This window comes from Rhea pennata, chromosome 3 (assembly GCF_028389875.1).
Source record: "Rhea pennata isolate bPtePen1 chromosome 3, bPtePen1.pri, whole genome shotgun sequence".
In the NCBI taxonomy this organism is placed as follows: domain Eukaryota; kingdom Metazoa; phylum Chordata; class Aves; order Rheiformes; family Rheidae; genus Rhea; species Rhea pennata.
This window is the reverse complement of record NC_084665.1, coordinates 9,916,672-9,941,247: the sequence shown is the minus strand read 5'-3', so window position 1 is coordinate 9,941,247 and position 24,576 is coordinate 9,916,672. Positions and strand designations below refer to the sequence as shown.

Below are 24,576 nucleotides of genomic sequence, written 5' to 3'. Positions count from 1 at the left end.
CTGGCCTCGTTTCCAGAAGAAAGGACTGCTTCTTCCTCCTCCTCCTCCTCTCAGTCCCTGTAAATCAAAACGTCACGTGTCGGCCTTCAAATCCCACCCACGTCTTGACAGCTCGATCAGGTTTTCAAGTTTCAGCACTCGGCAATTTCTGTTCCTGCCAAGGGACGTAACCTCCTGACGTTGTCCTCTACACAAGCTCTCCCACTGCCGTTACTTCCTGCTCAATTAGCATTTGGTCGCACATCCTGCCGCGGGTTGAGAGCCCCTGTTTAATTAACCGCATCCTCAGCCAGCGGCCGCGCAGCGATACGAAAGGGGAACGCCTGCCCAGATGCACAGGCAGCGCTGTGCGCTTGCAGGCAGACCCCCTCAGCGTGCCCTACCTGGACCTGCAGGCGTGGGGCACGGCGTGGTCAGCCAGTGCCCTACTCAATATCTTCATCTCATCATCTTGGTTTAGTTATTACAGCTCATATCAAATAGCTTATTAAAAAGACTTGGAATCTTGCACAGGAAAGGAGCGTCGTCCTGACTGATAAGGAGGGGCAGCCAGTGCGAAGGAACCGTCTTCTGCTCTATGCCTGTAGAGACCTCTGCAAAGCCTGCAGCTCCACGGCAGGGCATCGCACCAGCTGCAGGTGGGCACGAGAACGAACGCAACAGGGCTACAAGGGGAGACTTTACAGGCTGATGATTTTAAAACTGAGTTTTCTATTCTGTCAATAATTTCTCTCCAATCTGTTTCACTCAAATACTCAACTTCCTTCCCCCAAAAATACAACTGAGTTCTGCCTCTTCCTTGTTATTTTCTTTTAAGCAGGAAGAACTAGCATCCCAACATTAAAATCACTTCCCAAAAAGGAACTAAGTAATAAGAAAAGGGCAATTAGGAAAAAGCGATATCCGGACATTTCACATTCTTGATAAACTGACATATAAACTTTGCACAAAGTTCATTTCATCAATGTCATAAAGTGAAGCACTGCATCATTTACTTATCTTCCACTACTGTAAATCATCTTAACTAGATGATAGGACTAGAATATTAACTCCAGCTTTCCTGTGGCAGGCACTGTCTTGGGAAACTGCCTTTCTAAAGCTTGTTTCTTTCCAGTATGTCTTTGTTTGATATTAAATAATTAAGAAAGGAAAGTCAAGGGGTAAGACAAACCAACAGCAGTAATTCAGTCACATCAGTTGCACATCTTCAAATATCAAATGTGTACACAGCAAGAAGTTCACAGTTCTAGCTGTGTCACAGAATTGCAGAAGGGTTGAGGTTGGCAGGGACCTCTGGAGATCATCTAGTCCAACCCCTCCTGCTCAGACATCAGGGTCACCTAAAGCACATTGCCCAGGATCTTATTCAGATGGCTTTCAGATATCTCCAAGGATGGAGACTCCACAACCTCTCTAGGCAACCAGTGCTCAGTCCCTCTCACAGTAAAGAAGTTTTTCTTTACATGCAGACTGAACTTTCTGTGTTTCAGTTTGTGCCCACTGCCCCTTGTCCTGTCACTGGAAACCACTGAAAAGGAGTCTGGCCTCATCCTCCCACCCTCCCTTCAGATACTGAAACTCATTCCTAAGACCCACACCTCAGTCTTCCTTTCTCCAGGATGAACAGGTCCAGCTCTCACAGTCTCTCCTCATACGAGAGATGCTCCAGTCCCTTCATCATCTTAGCAGCCCTTTGCTGGACTTGCCCTGGTCACTCACCAGGGTCTCTCTTTTACACCAGAGAGCCTGGACCTTAACCTAGTACTCCAGATGTACTGTGGCCTCACCAGTGCTGAACACAGGAGAAAGTTCACCTCCCTCGACCTGCTGGCAACGCTCTGCCTAATGCAGCCCAACATACCACTGCCCGCCTTTGCCACAAGCACACGTTACCGGCTCACGGTCAGCTTGTTGTCCACCAGGACTCCTAGATCCAGTTTCAGAAACTTTCAGCTGCCTTGTCTCATGTTTCCGGGACTCTAACAGTTAACAACAAGCTCTCTTATTCAAAGAAAATGTATCTGGTGATTCAGAGTTGCACAATTAGATTGAATTATTTCAGGTTAAGGAATTAAAAAAGGAAAAAAAAAAACATAAAAACAGCATGTGTATTTAATGTGATGAGGCTGTCCAGATTTTTCTCCCAGATTTATGGGAAATTATGAGATGTTATGTAAGTTCCCTACTGGTGACTGAATTAAGTTCTACTGTAGGTCATTACTTTTGAATTTACTGTTCCAATCTAGAAATTTTACTTATGACTAGAAGTACTTCCTCCTATAACATACTTGAAGGGAGGGTGTCAAGGGGATGGGGACAAACTCTTTCAGTTGTCCCAAGTGACAGGACAAGAGGCAATGGGCAGAAACTGAAGCACAGAAAGTTCTGCCTGAACTCGAAGGGGAATTTCTTCACTGTGAGAGTGACGGAGCCCTGGAGCAGGTTGCCCAGAGAGGTTGTGGACTCTCCTTCTCTGGAGAACTTCAAGGCCCGCCTGGCTGCAACCCTGTCTAACCTGCTCTAGGTGACCCTGCTTGAGCAGGGAGGTTGGACTAGATGATCTCCAGAGGTCCCTTCCAACCTTACCGATTCTATGATAAGAAAAGTAAATTTGAGCTTTTAAAAAATATATATTCATAGAATTAAAGAAATGTAATCTTGGAAAGGATTTGAAAGGTTGTCTATAAATTGCAGGGGAGAAGAAATACTTAGGTAAAGCAGGTAAGTATGCTACTTCTCAATGTTTTTCTCCAATTTGACAATATCCACTCTATTCCTACTCCACTGCAAAAAAACCAAACAGATATTGAAGGTATTGTCTGAACTAGTTACTACTGTAAAATTGCATTGGGCATAGATCCCAAAATAATATCTGTTCTGCTCCTTGGCTTTTATACAAAACACACACATTTGGAAACATTCTTTATACCACATCTGCTAGCCGGCAGTTTATGAAGCAGAGTAAAAAGGCTACTTTTATAGAATTGCAGATAATGTACCATTCTTTCACTTTATGTAAGTCATCTCTTTAATCAGTAAAAATTCTCTAGCCTTTAAATATACCAAGAAAAATAGGAAAATATTTGAAATTAGATAGTAATACCATGTAGGAGCAGATTGGACTACCAGGAGGTCATGCGATCTGTTTATATGCATCTTCCTATCTATAGGAAAACACCTTCCTATCTTTAACTATATAATATGTGCTTAAAGAGGTGACTGATGGTTAGTGGTCCTTCCTGCTGCATAATTTGGATGGCAGTATGACATGAGGTTTTTCATTAATAGAACATGGGCCAGCTTTCTAGGATCAAACAAATTTGATTTTATTTCCCAAACACAACGTGCACTGTCAAACATAGTTTATTCTTCCAAGAAAAATGCTATAGATAAAGAAATGGAATTGTAAACAGATCATAAACCTTACTTAAACTGATTAGAGGTTAATTCATGAGCCCAACCAAAGACATGTAGTGCTGTGGGCTGTCTATCTTTTGAACTGAGCTGTTCTATAGCGATTTCACATTCAACTTCCAAGAAGCAAAACTAACCACTAGAACACTTTTTAAAAGAAATACGGAGAAATTCACTAACAGTGCAACCATTCTAAGCATAAACATTTTGTCTGCTTGGATCTAGATAGATGGAATGATACAGAGAGAAATCTACAATAGAAGGTTCTTCATGTGGCATTATCAACCACTTCCAGGAAATAAGTAAATGTTTTGATTCTAGCTAGAAGTAAAACAGTAGAGACTGTAGTACTATAGAAACAGTAGAAGAGGAAATATTTATCTGTAATAAAAAGTATCAGTTTTATTCACTGTTGACTAGTTCACTTTTTCTTGGCTTAGCTGTCTCCCAGCAGTAACTAAATAACACTGCTAAAATTCCCCAGTGTGTGTGCTTTGGCTCTGTCTCCATAAATTCCCACCTGGATGCTACTCAGAGAAGCTGTCTCTGCCTCTTGTCATCCTCTGCTGTCTCCCCGGCCCCAGGGCTGCACTTCCTCCGTGCCAACACAGCCATTCGTGCAGCTGCACAGCAAGAAGTATTGGGAAACTGAGCAAACCAAAAATGACCCTAAGTGGGGAAAAAGCATCCAGCTTTTAGCAATCTGTGTTCTCGAACTCAGGGTATCCCATGGTTTACCAACAGTTGCGACAAGAAGGTCATGGTGCAGGGCTGAAAATAAGTGGCCAAAAAGCAGTGGGCTAAGGCGACTCCTTTCAGTGCCCTGGTTTATGCCAAGTTACTGTGTCTTGAATGTGAGTTTGGACCTCTGCCTCTGCTCTTGGGATCGCCACAGCTAGCTGATGCTCGCAAAGACTCTTTGGAGCCTATTTCAAAAAGAGGAAAAGCAAATTTGACGTGAATGTTCCTCCTGACAGTACAACCTGTCTCCCTGTTACAGGCACGGTGGACTTCACCTCCCCCAGTCCAGGGTGCAGAGCTCCTGCTTACAGTCCCTGGCATGCAATTTGGTGCTTCAGGCTGCACTACCTTTCTTCACGTGTTTCGTCTCCCCTAGCTACTAGTCATTAAAAGTTGATGTGCTGTCACGGGTCTTCTGCTGGCTCTCCACAGTAATTTCAGTCATAAACTGACATTTCACTTCCACCAAAGTAGGCATGTGATCCCAACCCATCTTTTCTCCTATTCTAGGAAAAGAAAGAAAAAATTACAGAAGTGAGGCACATTAAAACATTTCCCTCAGTTCTAAAAGACTACATTTTAGACAGTTCAGTTCATGCTTTGTAGCAGTACCCCTGGATATAATACCTATGAAAATGTAAAGAATAAGAATATGTAGATAACAACAATTTCTGAATTAAACTACTCATAATTACTTTAATACGAAACTGTATCTTTAGTCTACCCAAAGCAAACAATTTTTCAATAACCTCAAATATTCCGAAGGAGAAAATAAGCAGAAATATTTGCAACGCATTTAAATTAATGAGCTTAAATAGCTATCTCTTCTAAAGTACAGATTTTTTCCTCTAAATCTCTCCTGTGATGCTGTTTGAATTGAACAAAATCAACAAAAAAATTTATGAGTATTTTTTAGCAATCTCATGCTTCGGAAATATAATTTATTCTATGCTTGTTAAAACACAAGCAGACTCAAAAGCTTTTAATTAAGCTTATAATGTATATATACAAAGAAATCAACAGACGCATCAAATTATACTGAAAACAAAAAAAAATGTTGAATTATTAATGAGACTTTCCGCACTCGCTGTGCCTAGCCAGCATTCAGCCCTACCGTTCCAGTGTTTACGAAAGCATTTAAATCCACTGTCAACCAAGGCCCACACCGTTCCTCTCTTCATTGCAAGAATGGAAAGCTTTTCAAGCAAAATAAGCCATCGTGTTTTTTTCTCAGTCATAGTTTCTATTATTAGCAGTTTTGTTCTTATTTTGTTTATTATTTTATCTTAGATACACATGAAGTGACAAGTCAGCTCATCTTTTTGCAACGTGCCAACATTTCTTTTTGTTATAACTTGAAATAACTAATCATAGGCCAGAATGGTTTAGAAGACAGTGATTCTAGATGTGCAGAGCTCACTCACGTTAGGTTTTAAAGCTAAAAACTTACATTTGAAGTAAAAATTAAAAGTAAGCCAATCAACTAACTCTGGATGATGTGACTCTAAAGAGCATCACCAAATACCTCAAGACTAAGTAACACTGAAGTACAGCTTCTTTTTTTCTTTCCCTTTGGTGATCTGCCTCTTCATTTCCTAGGGACATTTCTAAGTCCTCTACTTCCTAAAACCAAACAAAATTCAATCCCCCTGCAAATTGCAGTAAAGAAGGAGCAAAGACATGAAAGCAATAAAGGGAGCCTTAGAGCCTTTGCCTATGCTTGCACTCTCAGCAAGAAAGCATTTAATTTATTTTGCAGGTGGGCTCACTCTGCCATCAAGGAAACTGAAAAACACTTGGCAAATACAGATAGCAGAGCCCCATAAATAGATTTTGGCTTTACACAAGGACTCTCATTTCTGACAATTGATATAAATAAGCTCTAGCTTTAAAGCACACTACAAACACAACACTCTAAGCCTACTTGGTTTTACAAACAACTATCTACATGGCACAAGTGAGCATGAAAACCATCCTTCTGTTCCCCCTGCCCAAAAGTGGACACATGGATTTAGGTTAGAGCTAGCACAGCTTTCTATTATTTTGCAAGTAATAGTTAAATAATCCCATTATTTCACACAGATTCATACTTCACTGACTCTCACAGGATCTAGAGAATACTGTATAAATTTGAGTTTCTCCAATTGAAATACTGCTACAAATGTATCAGTGTCTTAAAAATGAGCTAGATTACATTCAACATTTCCTAAAATAATTTACAACAGTAATAATTCCTCTGAATTAATAATTCCTCTGCAGAAGTGTCACCACTTTGACTACAGTGGGGAACATGATGCAATGTTTAATATGTCAGTTATGATGATTTGCAATCAAGTAGAAATACCACAGCTTTAGCAAATCAAATGGATGCAACCTCCAAGAGTCTGATGTTCTCGTACGACCAGGGATGAGGGCAAAACTTATTTCAACCTAAACCACTGCAGTTTATATTAAAATGACTCTACTGTCACCTCCACAGTGAAGATATCTGGATTCACACTGCTGAGGTGCAAATCAGTCCACAGACTACGGCTGGTCAGTGCCAACCGATGGAGCAGTGCACTTCATCACCAGCAGCAAGCAGGGATCTCACCTCCTGAGGTGCCCCAGGGAAAGACCATGGCAAGGGAAAAGGGAGAGGACTTCCTAGCCACCACGGCCCACCATGCATGGGGTTAATACTAAAGTAACCCTGAAATGCGTTCTCCTCTTCTTTCTGCTAAAACCAAGCGAACCCAAATCTCAGCAGCAGTTCTGCAAATGATGGTCCTGCACTCGCTTGTGAAAGTCGAGCTCTGGCCCATAACCATCCTCCTCTCCCCTCTTCCTCCCACCAGCCAGGTCCTGGCAACTCGCATGTTCACACCAGTAGCAACAGACCAATGCTATGAAGAAAGACTTTCTATCAACATGAGAAACTGGCAGATGTAAGTATTTGTGGAGACAAAGACGACGCTTCCCTGCAAAGCCACAGTGTTGTGCACGCCCACACAAAGATAGGAAGGAGAAAAGATCACAGGGCCTGGAGCTCCAGGCTTGCTCCTCCTGTGCACAGCAGAAGCAGTCTCTACGCAGCCCTAGAGCCAGCTCGGAGAGGAAGGACAAGAAGGGTTTTGTTTTCCCTATCAAGGCAAAACATAGTAAAACTGGACTAATTAGGTTAGCTGAAATCAGCTGTCCTTCTCAAATTGCCAAATGACCATTTTGTGTTTTATAATGTTTTACCAAAACCATATCACAGAAAATGTATTACAGAAAATATGCTGGTTTTGCCCTGCAGTAAAATAAAGTGAATCTTCCTCTCCACAAAACCCAAAATTCCCATTGCCCTCAATGGGTTATTCCTACTGTTATTTGTGAGATGAATTTGATGTCCTTCTCCTTTTGTATTATAACTCAACCTAGCATAACTGCTCTACTCATGCCACTTCACTAGCCAACATTATTTTGAATCAGTTTATATAAAACATTCACAACTGCAGCATATGGCTTCTCATACATTTTATTTTTCATATTTTGATTCAGCTTGAAAGAAGGAAGTTAACTCTGAGGGCAATAAAAACAAAAATCTTTCTGTGAGTTCAGTTACGGTACTATAACATACAGCATGTTTCAATAAAGAAAAAAGAGCATTAGATGCACTGCAAGTCAGACCTTCAATCAGTATAGCTCCCCTAAAGTCCTGGATCTTTCTAGCACAAAATTTGCTACAAAAATCATTGAGCTGGTAAAAAAAAAAAAAATCTGTATTTGGAAACTACAGAAAGGTCTCATTTCCTCTGACCTATTCTAAAAAAATCCAGTAACTTGCCACTTGCAATAAACTATAGCTTGTAACGCTGTCCTTAGACCACGACCAGATATAACTTTCCTGGAAGCAAAGGAAAAATTCAGAGCAAAGGCCCTGCAACGTGGCCCATACCAGCCCAGCTCATTGCCTACGAACTGGTGCTAACCACCAGCAATACACCCTTGCTGGCTTCGCTATCACATTCGTTTGTCAGTGCAGGTTATTGACCCTTGTAGAAATAGTTAAATTCATACAACTCAGATTATCACGTTAGTATTTCCACGTTACATTAACACCTATTTTAGGATCTGCCATAGAACCAAGAGGAAAATCCGAGTTCTCTTTGCAGGAACAGGCGTTACGGTGAATAACAATCAGGAGAAATCCCTCATTTGGAAAATTGTTCAGTATTTTTTAATGGCAACCGAGCGCAGTCACAGAGATAATGCACAACGGTATGGAAAAAAAATCTGCTACCACCTAGGCCTATTTTGATATTGAAAATTTGCAAGGTCATTTTAATTCCAAGAAACAACAAAGAAAACGCATTTTGCAAACACCTTAGCTAAGAACTCCCTTACAGTTCCCAGCCAAGGATATTTCTGCTCTCAAGAAATTTATCCAAATTAATTTATCCAATAAATTTATCCAATTAATTTATCCAAATCCCCCAGGTTAAACAATGTAACTCAGAAGCTAACAACATAAACCACATGCAATCAACCTTGTGAGTGAACCTTCATTTTAACAGATTACTATAATTTACAATCATATACATTTTTTTCTGCTTTGCAATTCAATCAAGACTGTTGTATGGACTAAAAATAGAGCTAAAGTGACTGTAGCTTAAGATCAGCACTGACTCCGCTCAAGTAATTTCTGCACATTTTTTCTAGGACACACTGTGATCCCGTATCTTTCTGGTACATTTTTAGGAAGATCCCCACATTTCTAGGCTGGCCAATAATTGAAACTACACATTAGAGGCATGAAATGGGGAACAACATATCCAACAAAGAGCTGGGATCCAAATCATACCCTTTAACCCTTCAGTGCAAGGAAATTCCTGTATATACCCTAGCACAGAGGCAAGTTCTGAAAAAATTTAATTCACCTACTTTCACACACTTCTCATCAGATTACTTTTGTTAACAGAAATAACACACACATTCATGCACTGGATTTCTCAGCAGATGAAACTTCTCAAGAGGAGGCAAGCCCTGATTTTTCTCATTTAGGGTCATTTTTCATGGAATGCAAAACAGACTCTCCCCAAGCACACAACAGCGCATCCTTCCAGCGCAAGCCACCAGGCAAGAGAGAAGACCCACACTCAGAAAATGTCCCGTTACCCAGTTCGTATTTGCCGCTAGCGCAGATCGCCCACACTGCTGAAGGCCCGTGGCACTTCCACCCATTAACTCTGTAGCGATGGAAATGCTCTTCCTTGGGAAGGGTATGTCCGAACACACTTGATAGATAGAAAAGCATTGCTAAATGAAGTATAAATCAATTTTAACGCATGGCAGTTTTTATCAGGAGCACACTGCGCTTCCTTCCAGTGAGACACCCATTGAAACCAACGGCTGAAAGTGCAGTAAGCAAACCTAGGGCCCTCAGAGAATATTCTTTTAGCATTGACGTATCGATAGCATAATTATTTTGCTCTGCTTTGTGTACCAGTGAACATCACCGTGCCATCCATTTTGCAGGAACAGTCCCTGTGGACAGCTCGTTAACACCCCAGGCACGGAGCAGAGGGGAAGAGGGCCACGGAAGCCCCGGCTCCAAAATCCCTAGCAGCAACAACTGATAATCTTTTATATCACTAGGATGAGGCTGTGAAGCAAGCTGAGAAAGCCAGAGACAGGGAATTTATGCTCAATACGTTTACAAGGTATTTTGTTATCACTGCACAAATATTACCATCTTTATTTACAAATAAGCACTCACATGCCTTAGCAGGTAACACAATTCTGTTTATAATTAAAAAGAAAATCTTTCTTTCAGAAATCTCCCACAGTATAAAAAACCAAAACCCGCATATATTAGCATGCATCTGCCTCCATGTTCTTACACAGCCATGGCAGACTGGAGCAAAGGGAAAGCGTTTCATGACACCGGCATAAGAACCATACTCTGAGTTCAGGATCTATCTGAAAGAAGCAGCACCTTGACAAGGAAAAACATCCAACACTAGAGTGCAGGCCATATAGAATATCTTACTCTCCTAAAGTATTTTCTCATGTTAATTATGAAGATATGAAATATCTCAGGAGGGGATCTAAGATGTATAGTCCAAAACAGCAATGATCCTTTTTAACATTCTACATTCTATACAAAAAGATTCTAAAATTCCATAAAAGTCTTATTTTAGTGAGCAGGCCTACTTGGTCCTTTGGAAAATGGTAACATGTACTCGTCATGACTATTCTGATATCATTGCATAAGAAACAGCCACAGTTTCCTGCTGTTTTTTTAATTCACGTGGACTCTTAGCTATTTCCATACAGTCTGTTTAGCTGATTCCAAACAGTTCCCGCTTTCCCGCCCAAACCGTAGTCCCCACTGGGCAAAGCAGCCACCTCTGTGCTGGACAACAGCACTCGGAATCGCTCTACCGGACTTTGAACCAGGCCATAAAGAGTTGCCTCTAAGCACGTTTAGCGGGACCTTCGGTGTCCCGCAAAACTTGTCTTCATCTTACCTGTAGCTGACTCTCTTCTACGCCCCACTTGCACATCGCTAATAAAGTGCTTCCCGGCAAGACTGAGGGAGGCCTGTCAACCAAGCAGGACGCCTGCTGCTTCCCTTTCGCACTTCCAAGGGAAGTCAAGATACTTTAGTCTCTCTTTTTGGAGGACGCCTGTATCCCTCTAAGAAACAGCAGTGCAGCTGATGCTGACACTGCGCTGGGCTTTTCTACAGGCGCAGGCGCGCTTTGGGGCACTAACAAATAGACTGAAAAGCCATAAGTGACAAAACCAAGATCATTTTCAGTAGGGGCGATAAATTACACGATCAAAGTTTTAGCCTCAAGAGCCAACTGCAGAGTCTTCGGTTTCTTCACGTTACTTTTTCCTTAGACATCTGTCCTGGCTATCATACCAATGTGTACGTTTACAGCCAGTTATGCTCAGCTGTCAGGAACATACTAAGCCAAGTACTAATAAAATGAAGAAGTTTTAATCTTTTGTTCTTACAACAGCGCAATAAAGTTCCTGCGTTGCCATTTTCGTTGGATTTTGTTCCTTTGACTCCATCCTGTCACCCCTGAAGCTCGAGGGTGTCCCGCTGCCAGCAGATCCCTCAGTGCACACGCAGCTCCAGACTTGTGCTAAAACATACGCTTCAATAGTTAGAAACTATTTCTAGATGGAGATCATTGCTCAGAAGGAAGGACTAATACGCGCTCGTGACTGAGGCTATATGCAGCATTCTTTAGGAAAAGTGACTTTTATTATTATTATTAATCGTGTAGCACTTAGGAGCCCTACTAATGAAGCACAAGCTCGTTCTGTTGGGTATGGTGCGAAGGGAGGGGAAAAGAAAAGGCCTGAGTTTTCCCAAGGCGTCGTGATCCTAGTGCAAGTCAAGAGGCGATGCGTGGACATGAACACACTGGGCACTCTTAGTATTAACACTTAGCTTCGCTAACCCAACCTCTTAGATAACTTCATGTTGCCCTAAAAAAAAATTAAAATCTCTTGGGAGCTATTAAAAAAACGTAGTTCAGACTTGTCAGAGCTTTACCGTTATTTAAAACGGGGGCAGACCTGCCTCATTTGTTCAAAGCCATATCTGGAAACAGCATTTAAAATGCAGGTTTATTGATGCTTGCTGGGGTTCTTAGCAACCCAGAAATACTGCATGTTTAACTGGGCAGGGTCCTAACCTGCCTTTTAAAATTTAAATGTGAATTTGTGAACTCACATTCATAAAGTACTTACGCCCTTAAAAACAGATTTTGTTGTTACGCACTTTGGCATGAAAGTATAGAGTAAAAAAATAAAACATATGTTTTACAAAGATAACAACAGAAAATGTAAAACCAAGCAGCACACAAAGCTCACTGAAACAGCGAGTGAGCAGGGGAGGGGAGAAAAAAATAAATAAAAAAAACTTTCCTTCTATCTTGTTATGAACATTTGCAAATACTGAGGCTGAGTGGCGAGGAGCCAGAGGGAGGTTTTACAGCTGAAACCAGCTTCAGGAGAGGTCCCAGCCCTGGGGGAGCAGAGGGCTGCACAAGGTCACCTCGGTCTGGGCCACTCAGGGGGTGCAAAGGGATCTCCGAGCTGGCTGCAGCCCTCGGCACGAGGGGCCCCGCAAACTACCCCGGAGGCAGACCGGGCTGCTTCACCGCCAGCAAACGCCCCAAGCGCCGGGTGCCTCTTGAGGAACCTTTGCTCTGCTCTGCTTTCCCACAAGTGTAGACTTCGTCCCACACGTCAATGCTCTCCAGGGCATGGAAGAGCACAGAGCTCCCCTCCACGTTCCCTTACTTCACTCTGAGGATGAGACCTTTCCCCAAGGGCTTAACATCTCCAGATCAGGAGGAAAAAACTTCAAAAGCCTCCCAGCAACACCACAACTTGCCTTCTTCCCCCCCCCCCCCACCCTGCCGTGTAACCTGCTTGACTATGGGTAGTGGTGAGATGTTTCCTCCTGCAGAACGTCAAACTGCTCAATCTTAACTTTTGTTAATAAAATGCCACAACCTAGAGAAAATGTCCACAGAATTTAATCACTGCCGATGTGAAACAAAGCAGTGATGCAGAACAACAACAAAATATTTAGGGGCTTACGGGTTTGGGTTCTTTTTTTTGGGGGGGGGGAATGTTATTGTTCTATCTAAGATGAGTCAAATCAGATGAGTTTTGGTGGGAAGAAGGCGAGTTGTGTGCATGTGTCTTTTTTAAAAAAAAAATTTAGCAGCAATAGAACATTGCTTAGGTGTAATTTACATTAGGGTTTCTAATTTAAAACAAGGTGGTTGAAAGGAAAGTGCCATGCGTTTATCAGCAGATAAAAATAACAGCCATAGCAGCATTTTAGACAGGCAGCGTGCCAGCAATCTTGTGCTGCAAAGGCAGGTCTGCTACTCTCCTATGCAACCCAGGTAGGCAGCAGACCTTCCCAGACAATTTATAGACTGGAAGGAAAAAAAAAAAGAAAAAAAAAAACACACACCCAAACAATCTACCTGCCTTTTCCTGCACACAGTCTAATCAGGAAAGTTTATTAAAGACAACGTAATTGCCCTAGCTCAGGCTTTGTCATAAAGAAATGAACAACCACTCAGTTTTCAAATATAATAAAATGACAGAGGCCTCCTTTGTGCTTTGATGAAAGAAAAAACCAAACAATCTCACCACTGAATACAAGACTGCCAGTAAAAATAGAACTTCAAATACCATAAGGAAATTCAGTGATTGATTTTTGTTTATTTTGATAGGCTCCTGTCATTGGATTGGCAAACAGAAATTATAGCCTTCTTCAGAGGTCAACCAACCAAGTGTTATCTGTGATTTGTTTATTTGCCTACGTGTGCTTGGACTGGGTTCAAGAGTGTTCTTTATCATCTGTATTTATGAATTCAAGTAATACACTTAAGACAAAAAAAAGAAGAGATTATTTGCAAACTTAACAGACAACAGTCTTATCTATCGGCAGAAAATTTTACCTAAATGTCAGGAAAATTCTAAATCAGTATAAGAGATTACAGAATTAGGCTCAGAAAACAGCAGTCTTCATACCTCCAAAAATGCAAATATGAAGACTTGCACGTCCCACTTCCCTGAAAATAACAGATTTTCAAGTTGAAATAATTATTTAGACCTTTCTTCAGTTTTACTTTCAGCTTTTGAACCCATTTAGTTCATGGATGTCATTTTTTCTCTATAAATATGTCATAAATTAGCATACTCTTTGCAGTGGGGAAAGACAGCATATTTTTAAATCAAAGCTGAGATATGCCTGAAATCATCTTGCTCTAAAATTTGAGGATTTCAGGAAAAGCTACCAAATACAGAAAGACTGCTGAGAATACTGTTATAGTTGAGGCCTTGGTAAACCTCTGATATAAAAGAGGCTTAATTATTATTCTCTGCAAAGCTTTCTTCTCAAAGTGATAAAATTCAGGGCAGGGGAGCTAAGAATGTCTTTCAAACTGGGGACTATGCCCTACAAATATTTTGGCATTTAAATGACGAACGATGGGATCGTTCAGTCTCCTGCAGGTTCCACGCTGTATACGTCATTTAAAAAAAATCCATTTCCTGTTGCATGATTTATGATATCTTTGAGGTAAAACATAATAATCAAACGCCTCAAAAACGTTTTAAATGTGAACATTTGCCATAGGGTTATTTCCTAATTCCTGCCAACTCATCCTGATATTTCTTCTTGTTACTAGAAACACTTACACAGTTGCATTAAGATTTTGGTTTCCATAGGAACTGTTAGTGGCTGAAGCAAATACAAGATGGTAAAAAGTGTGAATTTCATAGTCCTGACAGCATAACACAAATTTTTTCCCCACCTAACCATTTCGCCAATACTGAGTACTGCCTGACATCTTTAGCTACATGTCTCTGTTTCGGGAAGATGGACACTTGCGCAGCAGCACCTCTGCGCCTCGCAGAGGGCACGTGAATATGCAGAGCTATTTCTGTGTCTCGTTATACAAAGACATATATTCCTGTCCATGCTATGTCTGCATTTATTTTACAGACCTCTGCATTAAACTTCACAAGCGGAAGTACTGCCCTTCCTCGGTCTGCACATCAAAACAAAGCTTGGGAGAATGCACTATGCAAGAGAAAAAGTAGCGAATAATTGCTTCATCACAACCAGCAATCTACAGAATTTCTTCAGCCTTCAGAAAGTTGGACGACGTAAGCCCTCGGCGTCCCGACGCTCTGACCTTGCTGCTGCCGGCTGGAGGACCGACCGCCCGGGAACCGGGAGAAAAGGCCTTCCACGTCGCAGAACGGCTGCCCTGAATTTATGCAGCCACGTCTTCAGAAGGGCATGTTAATCTGTTCTCAACAGGTCTTTCGCTCCCGTCCTAAACGACTCCAACACTTAATAAAAAGCCACAGTTCTGATAATCATCTTCTAATTCCCTCTCTTTGTATAACTTTCATTGTGTTTTGAATTCAGATAGTTTTTCTAACATATATAATTAGTCTTTTTTTATTCTCCTCAGAACATTACTTCCATTTCTCTCTCATTTAGAGATCCACTGCAGTGCTCTGTACTGTGTGAGAGTTATCCTTATTCTGAAGGGTAAGGCTCTGCATATATATTGCATTTAGATGGAAAACTCTGTTATCGTTTCTGAAAATAGCAGCTGAAGACAGGACTCATCCCTGACAAAATATGGAAAAAAACAAGACTATATTTAAGTTTCTCAGTACATTATTTAGTGATTTGGGTTCAGAGGACAATCTTCTTTCCTCACAACTGTTAAGTGTTTATGTACCCACTAAAGACATCCCTTCTACATCATTAGAAACTTATGTTCCAAGGAAGAAACAGGTTTAATCACAGATGGTTAAACACTTTGACAGATAAGGCTTTTAACTTTGTGTCCACCTTCCTCTGCTGTTAAAATGATTCTGATACTCTGCCTAAGAGTCACAGGGCCTATGCTCTACCTAGCCCCCTAAATCTAGTATTTCCTTTGGCTGCATTAGTCCTTTGGATGCATCCAGCCAACTGGAAATTCAAAGTAGCAGGGAGATTTGCAAGAGTCTCCTGAATTTGTCTCATTTTCCCAGTCTTGAGTTTCCTTTATTTGGAAAAGTCAGTGGATGCTGCCATGGATGAAATCAGTTCTGACCATTTGGGAAGGCTAAAGGCGAAGGCACATAGAGAAATTGCTGTGAGGCTCTAGGCTTGACGCCATACCAACAGTAACAGCACTTCTCAGGGGACAGCCACAAATGGACACAAGTGCCCTGAAGTGTGAACACAGACATAACAACTCCTATCACCTTCTAAGACCGACCTCAGTTTTAGGAGCATGGTCTAGTGCGAGGCTACTCCATTAATCAATTCTATCCAAGTCCCTGGAGTAACTATTGTTGAGATCTACTCAGGAAGAAGCTTTTTTTTTTTCCAGACACTTTTGTAAGCTGGTGCTACACCTGGCTTCATGACCTGGAACAGTGGCAGTGCTCTGCTCTGAAGTCTCCAAGGAACAGGAAGAATTAGGAACATATTTCAAAGGAGATTACAGTAGACATCACCACCCAGAAGGTGGAGAAATGTTCTTGCTCTCAAGGCACAGAGCAGAGCTGACTACTACTAGTCCTACTACTACTACTAAGAGAGTTGACTACTAGGTTGCAAAGCGGCAAGCTAGTAGGTGAACACATCAAGTCTGAGGCGATCCTAGTTCCTTCCTTGTTTTGCCTCCATGCACTCACTGATGATTACTGTATTTGTGTGCCTTAAAGGAATGTTTTGAGGCTAAATATAATAAGGAACAGAAAAAGAATCAGATCCCGTGGAGCGGGAACCCAGAAAGAAAGAGCTCTCTTTCTTTAGCTTATGAAAAGCATATAGTAGTGCAACTTATCTGTTGTTACTCTTCTTACATGCAGTATGGCCCAGAGAGGGCTAGAAAACTTCAGTGTTCAGAGTACCCACCTTTCTCCACAGCACAGGCTACTGTCTCCTCGTCAGTGCACTACAAAAGATAATCTACAGCTTGGATATAATTACAGGAGCAAAATGCATCACATTTTCAACAGATTTAGGGACAAAGTGTAAAAGGTCAAATAGAAGAAGAAAGGTACCATCTAAATAAAAAGAAAGTATTTGGCTGTTAATCCTTCATTGATGAAAACATCCCCAAAATGGAAGTGTGTTTTACCTTGTGATAGAGGCTAGAAGACACATTACAAAAAACATTCAGAACAACCACAAAATATTGTGAAAAGTAAATGTCAACAAACAAAGCTGAAACTAGCTTTAAAACCCTTCGCACTCTTCTCTTTCAGAAATTAAGAATGCCAATGGCTTGTACAGAAGGTACAGTGAATGCACCTCAAGAAGAGCTTCCATTTCTAGCCACCAACAAGATTAAGAGCTATTCAAGCTAACCAAAGAAACGTCCCCTCTGGTGGATGTGGCTTATGGGGAAGAAAGAAGTGTACATGCCAGACAGTAAAGGAGAAGAAAGATTTTTTTTGGTAATTATGACTGTTTATAGTCTTTTAAAATCATTACATCCTTTTGTTGCAGCATACATACTAGGTCTGGGTAGCTTGCTATGGGTATCCTTAATTAAATTGAAATTACAGTTTAATATAAAATAAAATGAATTACAACTGTTTATTAGAAAAGCCAAGGCTTATCAAAGATGGTGCTTATTTCTATCAAAAGGTAGCACTACATCTGACATACAACAAACAAGGTTGAAAGATTCTCATTAACTTCTGTAAGCTTTTAATGACAACACACAGATGAAATCCTCCCCACTAGAATTCTGAAATTACATAAAAAAAAAAAAGGTAGAATCCTTTAATGCTGTATAAAAATTGTCCAAAACTACTGGGGGCAGAAGGAGAGGAAGTCATGAAAAGAAAAACATCCTAAAACCTTTGTTTAACAGAGAAAGATGGGTGAATGCACAACGGCCTGGAGATTGCTGTCATTAGCATCTGGCAAGGCCAATACAGAAAGCAGGTTCCCAAATCAACGATAATCCCAGCAGATCACGAGAGATTACCTTCTGGGACTGCTAACAAATGTGTGTTAAGTGGTACCAAGGCACTATAAAAAGCATTTGTCTCTAAGGCAGCTAAGCTCCAGAGCGTATATGTTCAGTACATGCCTGGAGCTCATACCACAGACTGTGCTGTATAGAGGGTAAGATGCTCAGCAGGTTTCAGGAAACTACTGTCTAGCTGTGCTCATGGACACAGCTCCCAAGCGCCATCACAACATAACCATCAGCTGCACTCCACTTCCAACAGTACGAGGAACAGATTGTGAGTAATTTCTTTGTATGCCGTGTGAAGCTTTCCCGCTTTCCCATGCAGGAACTATCCACCGCTCTCTTGAGCCAACATACCAAGGATTAGACTAGAAACCCCCATGCAATCACAAGCTGCTACTCCTTGACTTGGAGCCAAGCTTTCCTGCTGCTACACGAGCTTCGTATCTTCTGTGGATGTGACACAAATGGGGCTTCTGCAACACTCACTCACCTGCAGTTAACTGTGCTTTGCTCAGAGTCCACAACATGGATCAAAGCAAAACAGACATGACTGGCCCCAAAACGAGCATTTTGTTTCACACAGTTTGCAAGATCCTATCAACAGCCAACCCAGGTGCTGTTTTCATTCTGCCCACACAAATCAATGACAAAAAGCAATCTCAATCGCACAGGTGGTACATTTCACTACCCTAAAAGTCAAGATTTTCTCATACCCTTCATTTAATGCCACTGCTGTCGAATCGGTACCACGTGGTAATAAAAACTGCCTTTTTGTAACCTAATAAATAAAAGTCACCACAGCAATAGCTATGCATAAATTTTAGCTAAAAACATTTTGTTAGAAGAACATGAATGTCCTCTATAAAGTGGATAGCATTTTAAAATAATGTTCTAGCCATTGTTAATACTTTATTGCTATTCATCATAGAACCATTAATCATGGTGAACTCATTTGGTATTAATGTGGATGTCATAAAGTACTTCTGTAGCATTTCAATTATAACTCAGCCTTTAAAAGGCTGCCAGCATTACATGGAAAGCTTTGAAAATTAAATGTGAATAGTCTCCTCCGAGATACCTATAGGCATACTCAGGCACAGAGAAACCACCATTTCTACTCTTAACGCGTATCCTCCCCAGGCTGAGAAGCTCGCGGGGCCGTGCCTGGAGCCACGGCTGGGTGGAAGAGCGAGGGAGCAGAGGCTGTTCAGAGCCAGCTCGTTTTTCCTCCCCTGAGACGAGGGCAGGAAAAGCATCCCCTTGGGCTGCTCCAACCCCCCACGGTCAAGAGCAGCTAAAAAGCAGCAATGCCGTACTTTGAGGACCCCAGAGAGATTTGCATTTCTCATATCACTCCCGCAATTCTCCAAGGCACAAGCTTGCTTCCAGAGCTGTGCGCCTGGATTTCTCTCTGATGTGCAGTTCATGTTCAAATGAAAACACCACAGAGAAAATGTATCCACTGCCAACTGTCTTCAAAGACTGCAAAGGAGTATGCAAGAGTGGGCCTAAAGGAACTCTTACCTCGACCTCTCCGAAGACAGCTATAAAAACTCTTTCTGGCATCAAGGGGCACCAAAGGAGTAAAAAATATAGCATAAAATGCAACTATGAAGCTAAACAGTTACCAGTTCCTGGCCATCAGGGAAGCCAGGACTTGTGTCGGTTTAAGTGTTGCCCTAGGCAAAGCCCAGTTCTTGTCCGTTCACTTTGAACAGAACTTTCATCAGCATTATCCACAAAGAACCAAACAACAGCTCAGCAATCACAGAACTTCTTATGAGAAACTCTGTTAAATGAGGAAAAGATAAAGCATTTTTTTATGAACTACAGGAATTTTTTTTTTTATGAACTATGGAAATTTTTGTAATTCTTGCGTGTAATTCTCCTTCTATCTTACCTAGGTAATCAATGTAACATGTAGCAAGCATGCAGCAAAAAGGCCTACCTTGGGCGCTCTGGCATGTTTTCCACATCTGGCATCTTTGACAAGACTGATATCTAGTAGCTCAGTCTCCTAGAAGGAAAAATTGCAATACAGATCATTATTACATTAGTCTAAAAGCGTTGTTATGTTAACATTGCCTCACTTCCCAGATCAGACAGCAGTTAGCCTATTTGCAACGACTCCTGTCCAAACTGCAAACAATTTCATGTAGTGTTGTATTGCCCTTCACCAATCCTAACAGCAATACTTAAGGTCTTAGGCACTTAACTTAATTTCCATAAAAATACGCATTTGTCTCTTACGATATATATAGAGAGGCTTAATCAACCATACTAGTCAAGTGTATTTCTTGGATTACTAAATAACAGCTGTTGTAGTTTTTTTAAACACAATTTTAGCTTTTTATGCTAGTTATAGTGTGAAAAGGAAGATATTAAAAAATGGAAAATTCTCTCTGCAACAGAAAATCTACTTTACATTTTAAAAGTCTATACTTAAAAAGTTACATATACACAATGATAACATTTTCTAACAATTTTACAGCGATCATTGCTCAATGAAAGCCCTGCACTTTTGACAAGCATTTCAAAGTTCACATGCTAGTCTTGAGTTCTGCGCTACACATGTTGACTTCTGGGTTATAACACATGCCCTACGGGGAACAAAAATGACCCATGATGACAGCTTCTGCTAGGCAAATTCACGTACTCTGCTGTGCATGTATGACATGAAGCATCATCTTTCAGTGCTTTTGGGACCCTGCATGTGCCTGGAGGGGATTAGCACAGGGTATTCATCTCTCTCCAAACAGGCCATGAATTTTAACCCTGAGTCAACATCCTTTTCCCAATCTCATCCCGAGACAGGACATTTTTCAATGTTGCCACGTTGGTTCTCTTCTTGAATACCTTAGCATTTATGGGCATAGAGAGCCTGGACGGAGGAACAGTGCCGGAGAAGGGAGGAGTGTGACTCCCAGCTGCTGGCTCCCCAGGAAGCACTCAGATCCACAGTGTTCCTAAGACTAATACAAACTGTTTCACAAGACACAGGCAAGAACATCTGATCTGATTTGACGCTACTTGAAAATCTTAAAGCAAAACTTAATTTTGTCCGCCTCATTTACACTAGTATTTGGACTAATAGTCCATGTTAGCATAGCTCAATTACATACTAAAAATAGTCCAAAAGTACTTCAGCAGGAATGTGACCACATTGCAATTAGAGCTTCGATGAAGTTTAGTCGTCAAGTAGCAACTGCAAAGCTGTGCAGAGAATATGAGATCTCTGTGCAGCATAAAGGCACTATATTCTTAAATGCCAAGAAAACGGCTGATTTTCCCACAGACATATTCTCTTCCGTAGATTACTTGTATCTTTATCTCTGTGCTCCTGCACAGTTCTTGCAGGTACATTTCTGTCGACTTATAAGACACGAGGTCTACCACAAAATTTTCACTGTGCTTTCATAACATCTCCCTCTGCCCATCGTGCAAACCCCTATTCTATCTAATAACAGCTAAACTTACATCACCACTTCTCTGATACTGGCAACAGGAACAGGGTCTCTCTCTTTTCCCTGGCCTGTTTTTGAGAAACTTGGACCTCTAAGATATTTATTTTTGGCCAAAATTGCCTGAAATAGGATAATGGGATCAAAACACAGAGATGAGGAAGATGTAGAAGCAGGGTTATAAAAGGTGATATTTTGTGAATATCCTTAGGAAATCATCCAAAATGCACAAATATACAAGGCATATGTATAAAATACTCTTCTGAAAGCACTCCAACCTCCGAGGTTTACAGCTGACTGCCATACATAAAAGCTTGCCTACAGCTCCCCATCACAGCTCAGGGCTGTCTGCAAGACTACGAACCCAACTTTCAGGTCCAGTTTGAAGCTGGTCTTATTTCCAGATCTATGGTCCTCTTATACATTAACCCTTATTCTGCCTGACACTATCATAACTGACGCAAGGCTAAGAGGGCAAAGTTCAAAACTCCAAGTGCAGAAAAGTCCTTAAATGCAAAAAAGTCCAGCTAATCAGTCTCATACATGCCTAACTGCTGCATTCTCAAAGCAGAGTTAAGCAAAGTCAGTGCCCAAAAGTGAAACGGGTTTTCAAGAGAAGTGAGCGATGCTTAAAAGACAAAGACCTCACTCTGGGGAAGGAAAGCTCCTGCACAAAAGCATGCAATTCCCCTGCAGAAAGGCCTGAGGTTGGCACTGCTACTCCTTCATGCCCCTCACACCATACCATTAGTCTAATGATTCATCTCCTATACCTTTCTCAGTTTCTTAATATCACAGAAAGGTTGTGGTTGGAAGCGACCTCTGGAGATCATCTAGTCCAACCTCCCTGCTCAAGCTGGGTCACCTACAGCACATCAGACAGGATCATGTCCAGGTGAGTTTAGAATATCTCCAGAGAAGGAGACTCCACAGCCTCTCTGGGCAACCTGTTCCAGTGCTGTCACCTTCACAGGAAAGAAGTTCTTCCTTATATTCAGGTGGAATATATAGGAATATACATAGGAATTCCTGTGTGTCTGTGCCTGTTGCCTCATCCCGTTGCTGAGCACCACTGGAACGAATCTGGCCCCATCCTCTTGGCATCCTCCCTTACGGTATTTGTACACACTGATAAGATCTCCTCTCAGTCTTCTCTTCCCCAGGGTGAAGAGGCCCAGCTCTCGCAGCCGTTTCTCATAGGGCAGGTGCTCCAGCCCTATGATCATCTTTGTAGCCCTACACTGGACTCTCCAGTAGCTCCATGTCTCTCCTGTACTGGAGAGCCCAGAACGGGACACAGCTGTCCAGACGTGGCCTCTCTAGTGCTGAGTAGAGCATCAGGATCACCTCCCTCCATCTGCTGACAACACTCTTCCTAACACACCCCAGGATACCACTGGCCTTCTTGGCTGAAAGGGCACATTGCTGGCTCATGGTTAATTTGTCCACCAGAACTCCCAGGTCCTTCTCTGAAGAGCTCCTTTCCAGCAGGTCAGCTTCTAGCCTGTACCAGTGCATAGATCCAGGCCAGAAAGCTTGCATACGTTCACATGGAATTATTTCACCATATGATACCTAATCTTGCACTACTAACCAGGAGAGCCGCATGAAGAACATAAAAAAATCGCAGAGTACAATGAGCACTAGCTCTCCATTTCCCTGTGCGACCGTTCCCCAGGGCTGGACGGGGCCAGGTTCTCACCAGAGGGAAATGGCCAATGCATTCAGTTAGAAAAAACAATGCTGATTTTTACCAGCAGCAATCTGTTCCTCAGTGTTAGCATAACATTTCCACATTCATATCACCTCATCTATCCCTCAGTGGAATCTACTTCGCAGATCCCAGTGAAGTCGGTTAGTGCAAATACGTCTCCACATGTTTTATTTCTTTTGAAATTTAGCCCATGCCACATTTGCATCTCAAAATGCAGCATGATATTCCTAGTGAGACATGAGAAGCTTGTCAATTCAAAGGGACTCTGTTCCCCCTCTCCCTTTTTTCAGGGAGGTGTTGAGGGGAACTGTTACCAGTTGCTCTTGTGAAACACGCCAGCACCGATAGCACTAAGTGACCATTGGGAATATGCCAGCAGTAGAAGGCAGAATTGCTGCTCAAGATAGAGAAAAAAGAAAAACAGAGATACAAAATCCAAATAAGCACTATTAAATATCTGTGTGTTCAGGTAGCAGGTACAACTTTAAGTAAAACAAAAAGAACACAGTGCAGGGTTTGTCTTTGATTTAAAGCACGTGGGACATATTGGCAGAACTGAAAGTAATGAAATACAGCAGAGTCATACGAGCGTTTGTCACACTCGGAGCAAGAACCAAAGGGGGAAAACGGACAACAGCCTAGATGCAACTAAGGAGAGGAGGAGACCAGAGGATGCTGAGCAAAACGGAGCTAAGGCAGGCAAGAGATTGAAAAGAAAACCGTGGATAAGAGCCAGAAAACTGCGTGACCATAAGGCAAAGGGAAGCCAAGACAGGGCAGAGACGTAACACAACTGCACCGGTGGCTGCTGCGCACAAGTTAGTGCGGGGAAGGCGGCTCTTCGGAGACGAGGGACAGGGACGAAGGAAGAGCAAGGAGCTGAATTTTACTGGCACCAGGCAGGAACCTGCCCTTCAGCGTAAAAGGCCAGCGGTTATATTTACTGCAACAAATACCGTGTATGCCCCAAAGCAGGCTCCAGCGTGCTGTGAAATGCTCTACAGAAACTATGGACATGTGCGGTACCTGTAGTAAAAATAAGATTTAGCACACTGAAAAGATTGACATACACTAAAAATAAAGGCTGTAACAGCAAGCACATGAGAGAGATGAAAGGCGCAGAGAAAAAACGGGTCTTAAACAGGGTTGATGAAACACACACACAGAGCAAGTTTCAAAAGCTGTTTTTGGTTGGATTGCCCTGATGTTTTAGCTCTTAAAAAGCAAACAAAGCAAATCAAAGAAAAATCCACAAAAACACAAAAAATCCCACAGAATTAATCATCTATTCACTTACGAAAGCGCAACTAGACCCCTCGTAACACAGAAAGGCCCTTTCAAAGGGAGTAACGAGCATTAGAAACAGAAAAGCAAAGGCCAGCAAAGGGCGCTCGCAGAAGCCAGGCACCAAACTGAACCTCGGCTTCGACGCTTCGACGGGGCGCGGATAAATCAGAATTCATAACGTGCCGTTTCCTAAAACCTCCTTGCCTCAAAAATACCAAACCTTTTGGAGTTCCCTGACCCCTGGGCCCTCGCTTTCATCTTTCAAACAGCTAATTAAAAAGACAGAGAGCAATTTCCTCCCAAACGAGAGGAAAGCCAATTTCCCAATCCCTTGTTACACCGGGTACACAGACTTTTGAAAACTAAAAACACGCTCAGCGCCTGACAGAAGAACGGCCTGTTTCGCGTGCTGCAAAACAGCCGGCCCGAGCCC

The 24,576-nt window shown here is 41.9% G+C and overlaps 1 protein-coding gene across 2 annotated transcripts in view; it reads right to left on the bottom strand.

Annotated features, from left to right (window-relative positions):
• Positions 1-24,576, bottom strand: part of PLCB1 (phospholipase C beta 1) — a 425,476-nt gene that overhangs the window by 293,603 nt on the left and 107,297 nt on the right. For both annotated transcript variants that reach the window (XM_062571529.1, XM_062571530.1), the window contains exon 3: positions 19,630-19,698. In XM_062571529.1, the coding sequence (XP_062427513.1) occupies positions 19,630-19,698 (69 nt within the window). The remainder of the gene's footprint in view (positions 1-19,629; positions 19,699-24,576) is intronic.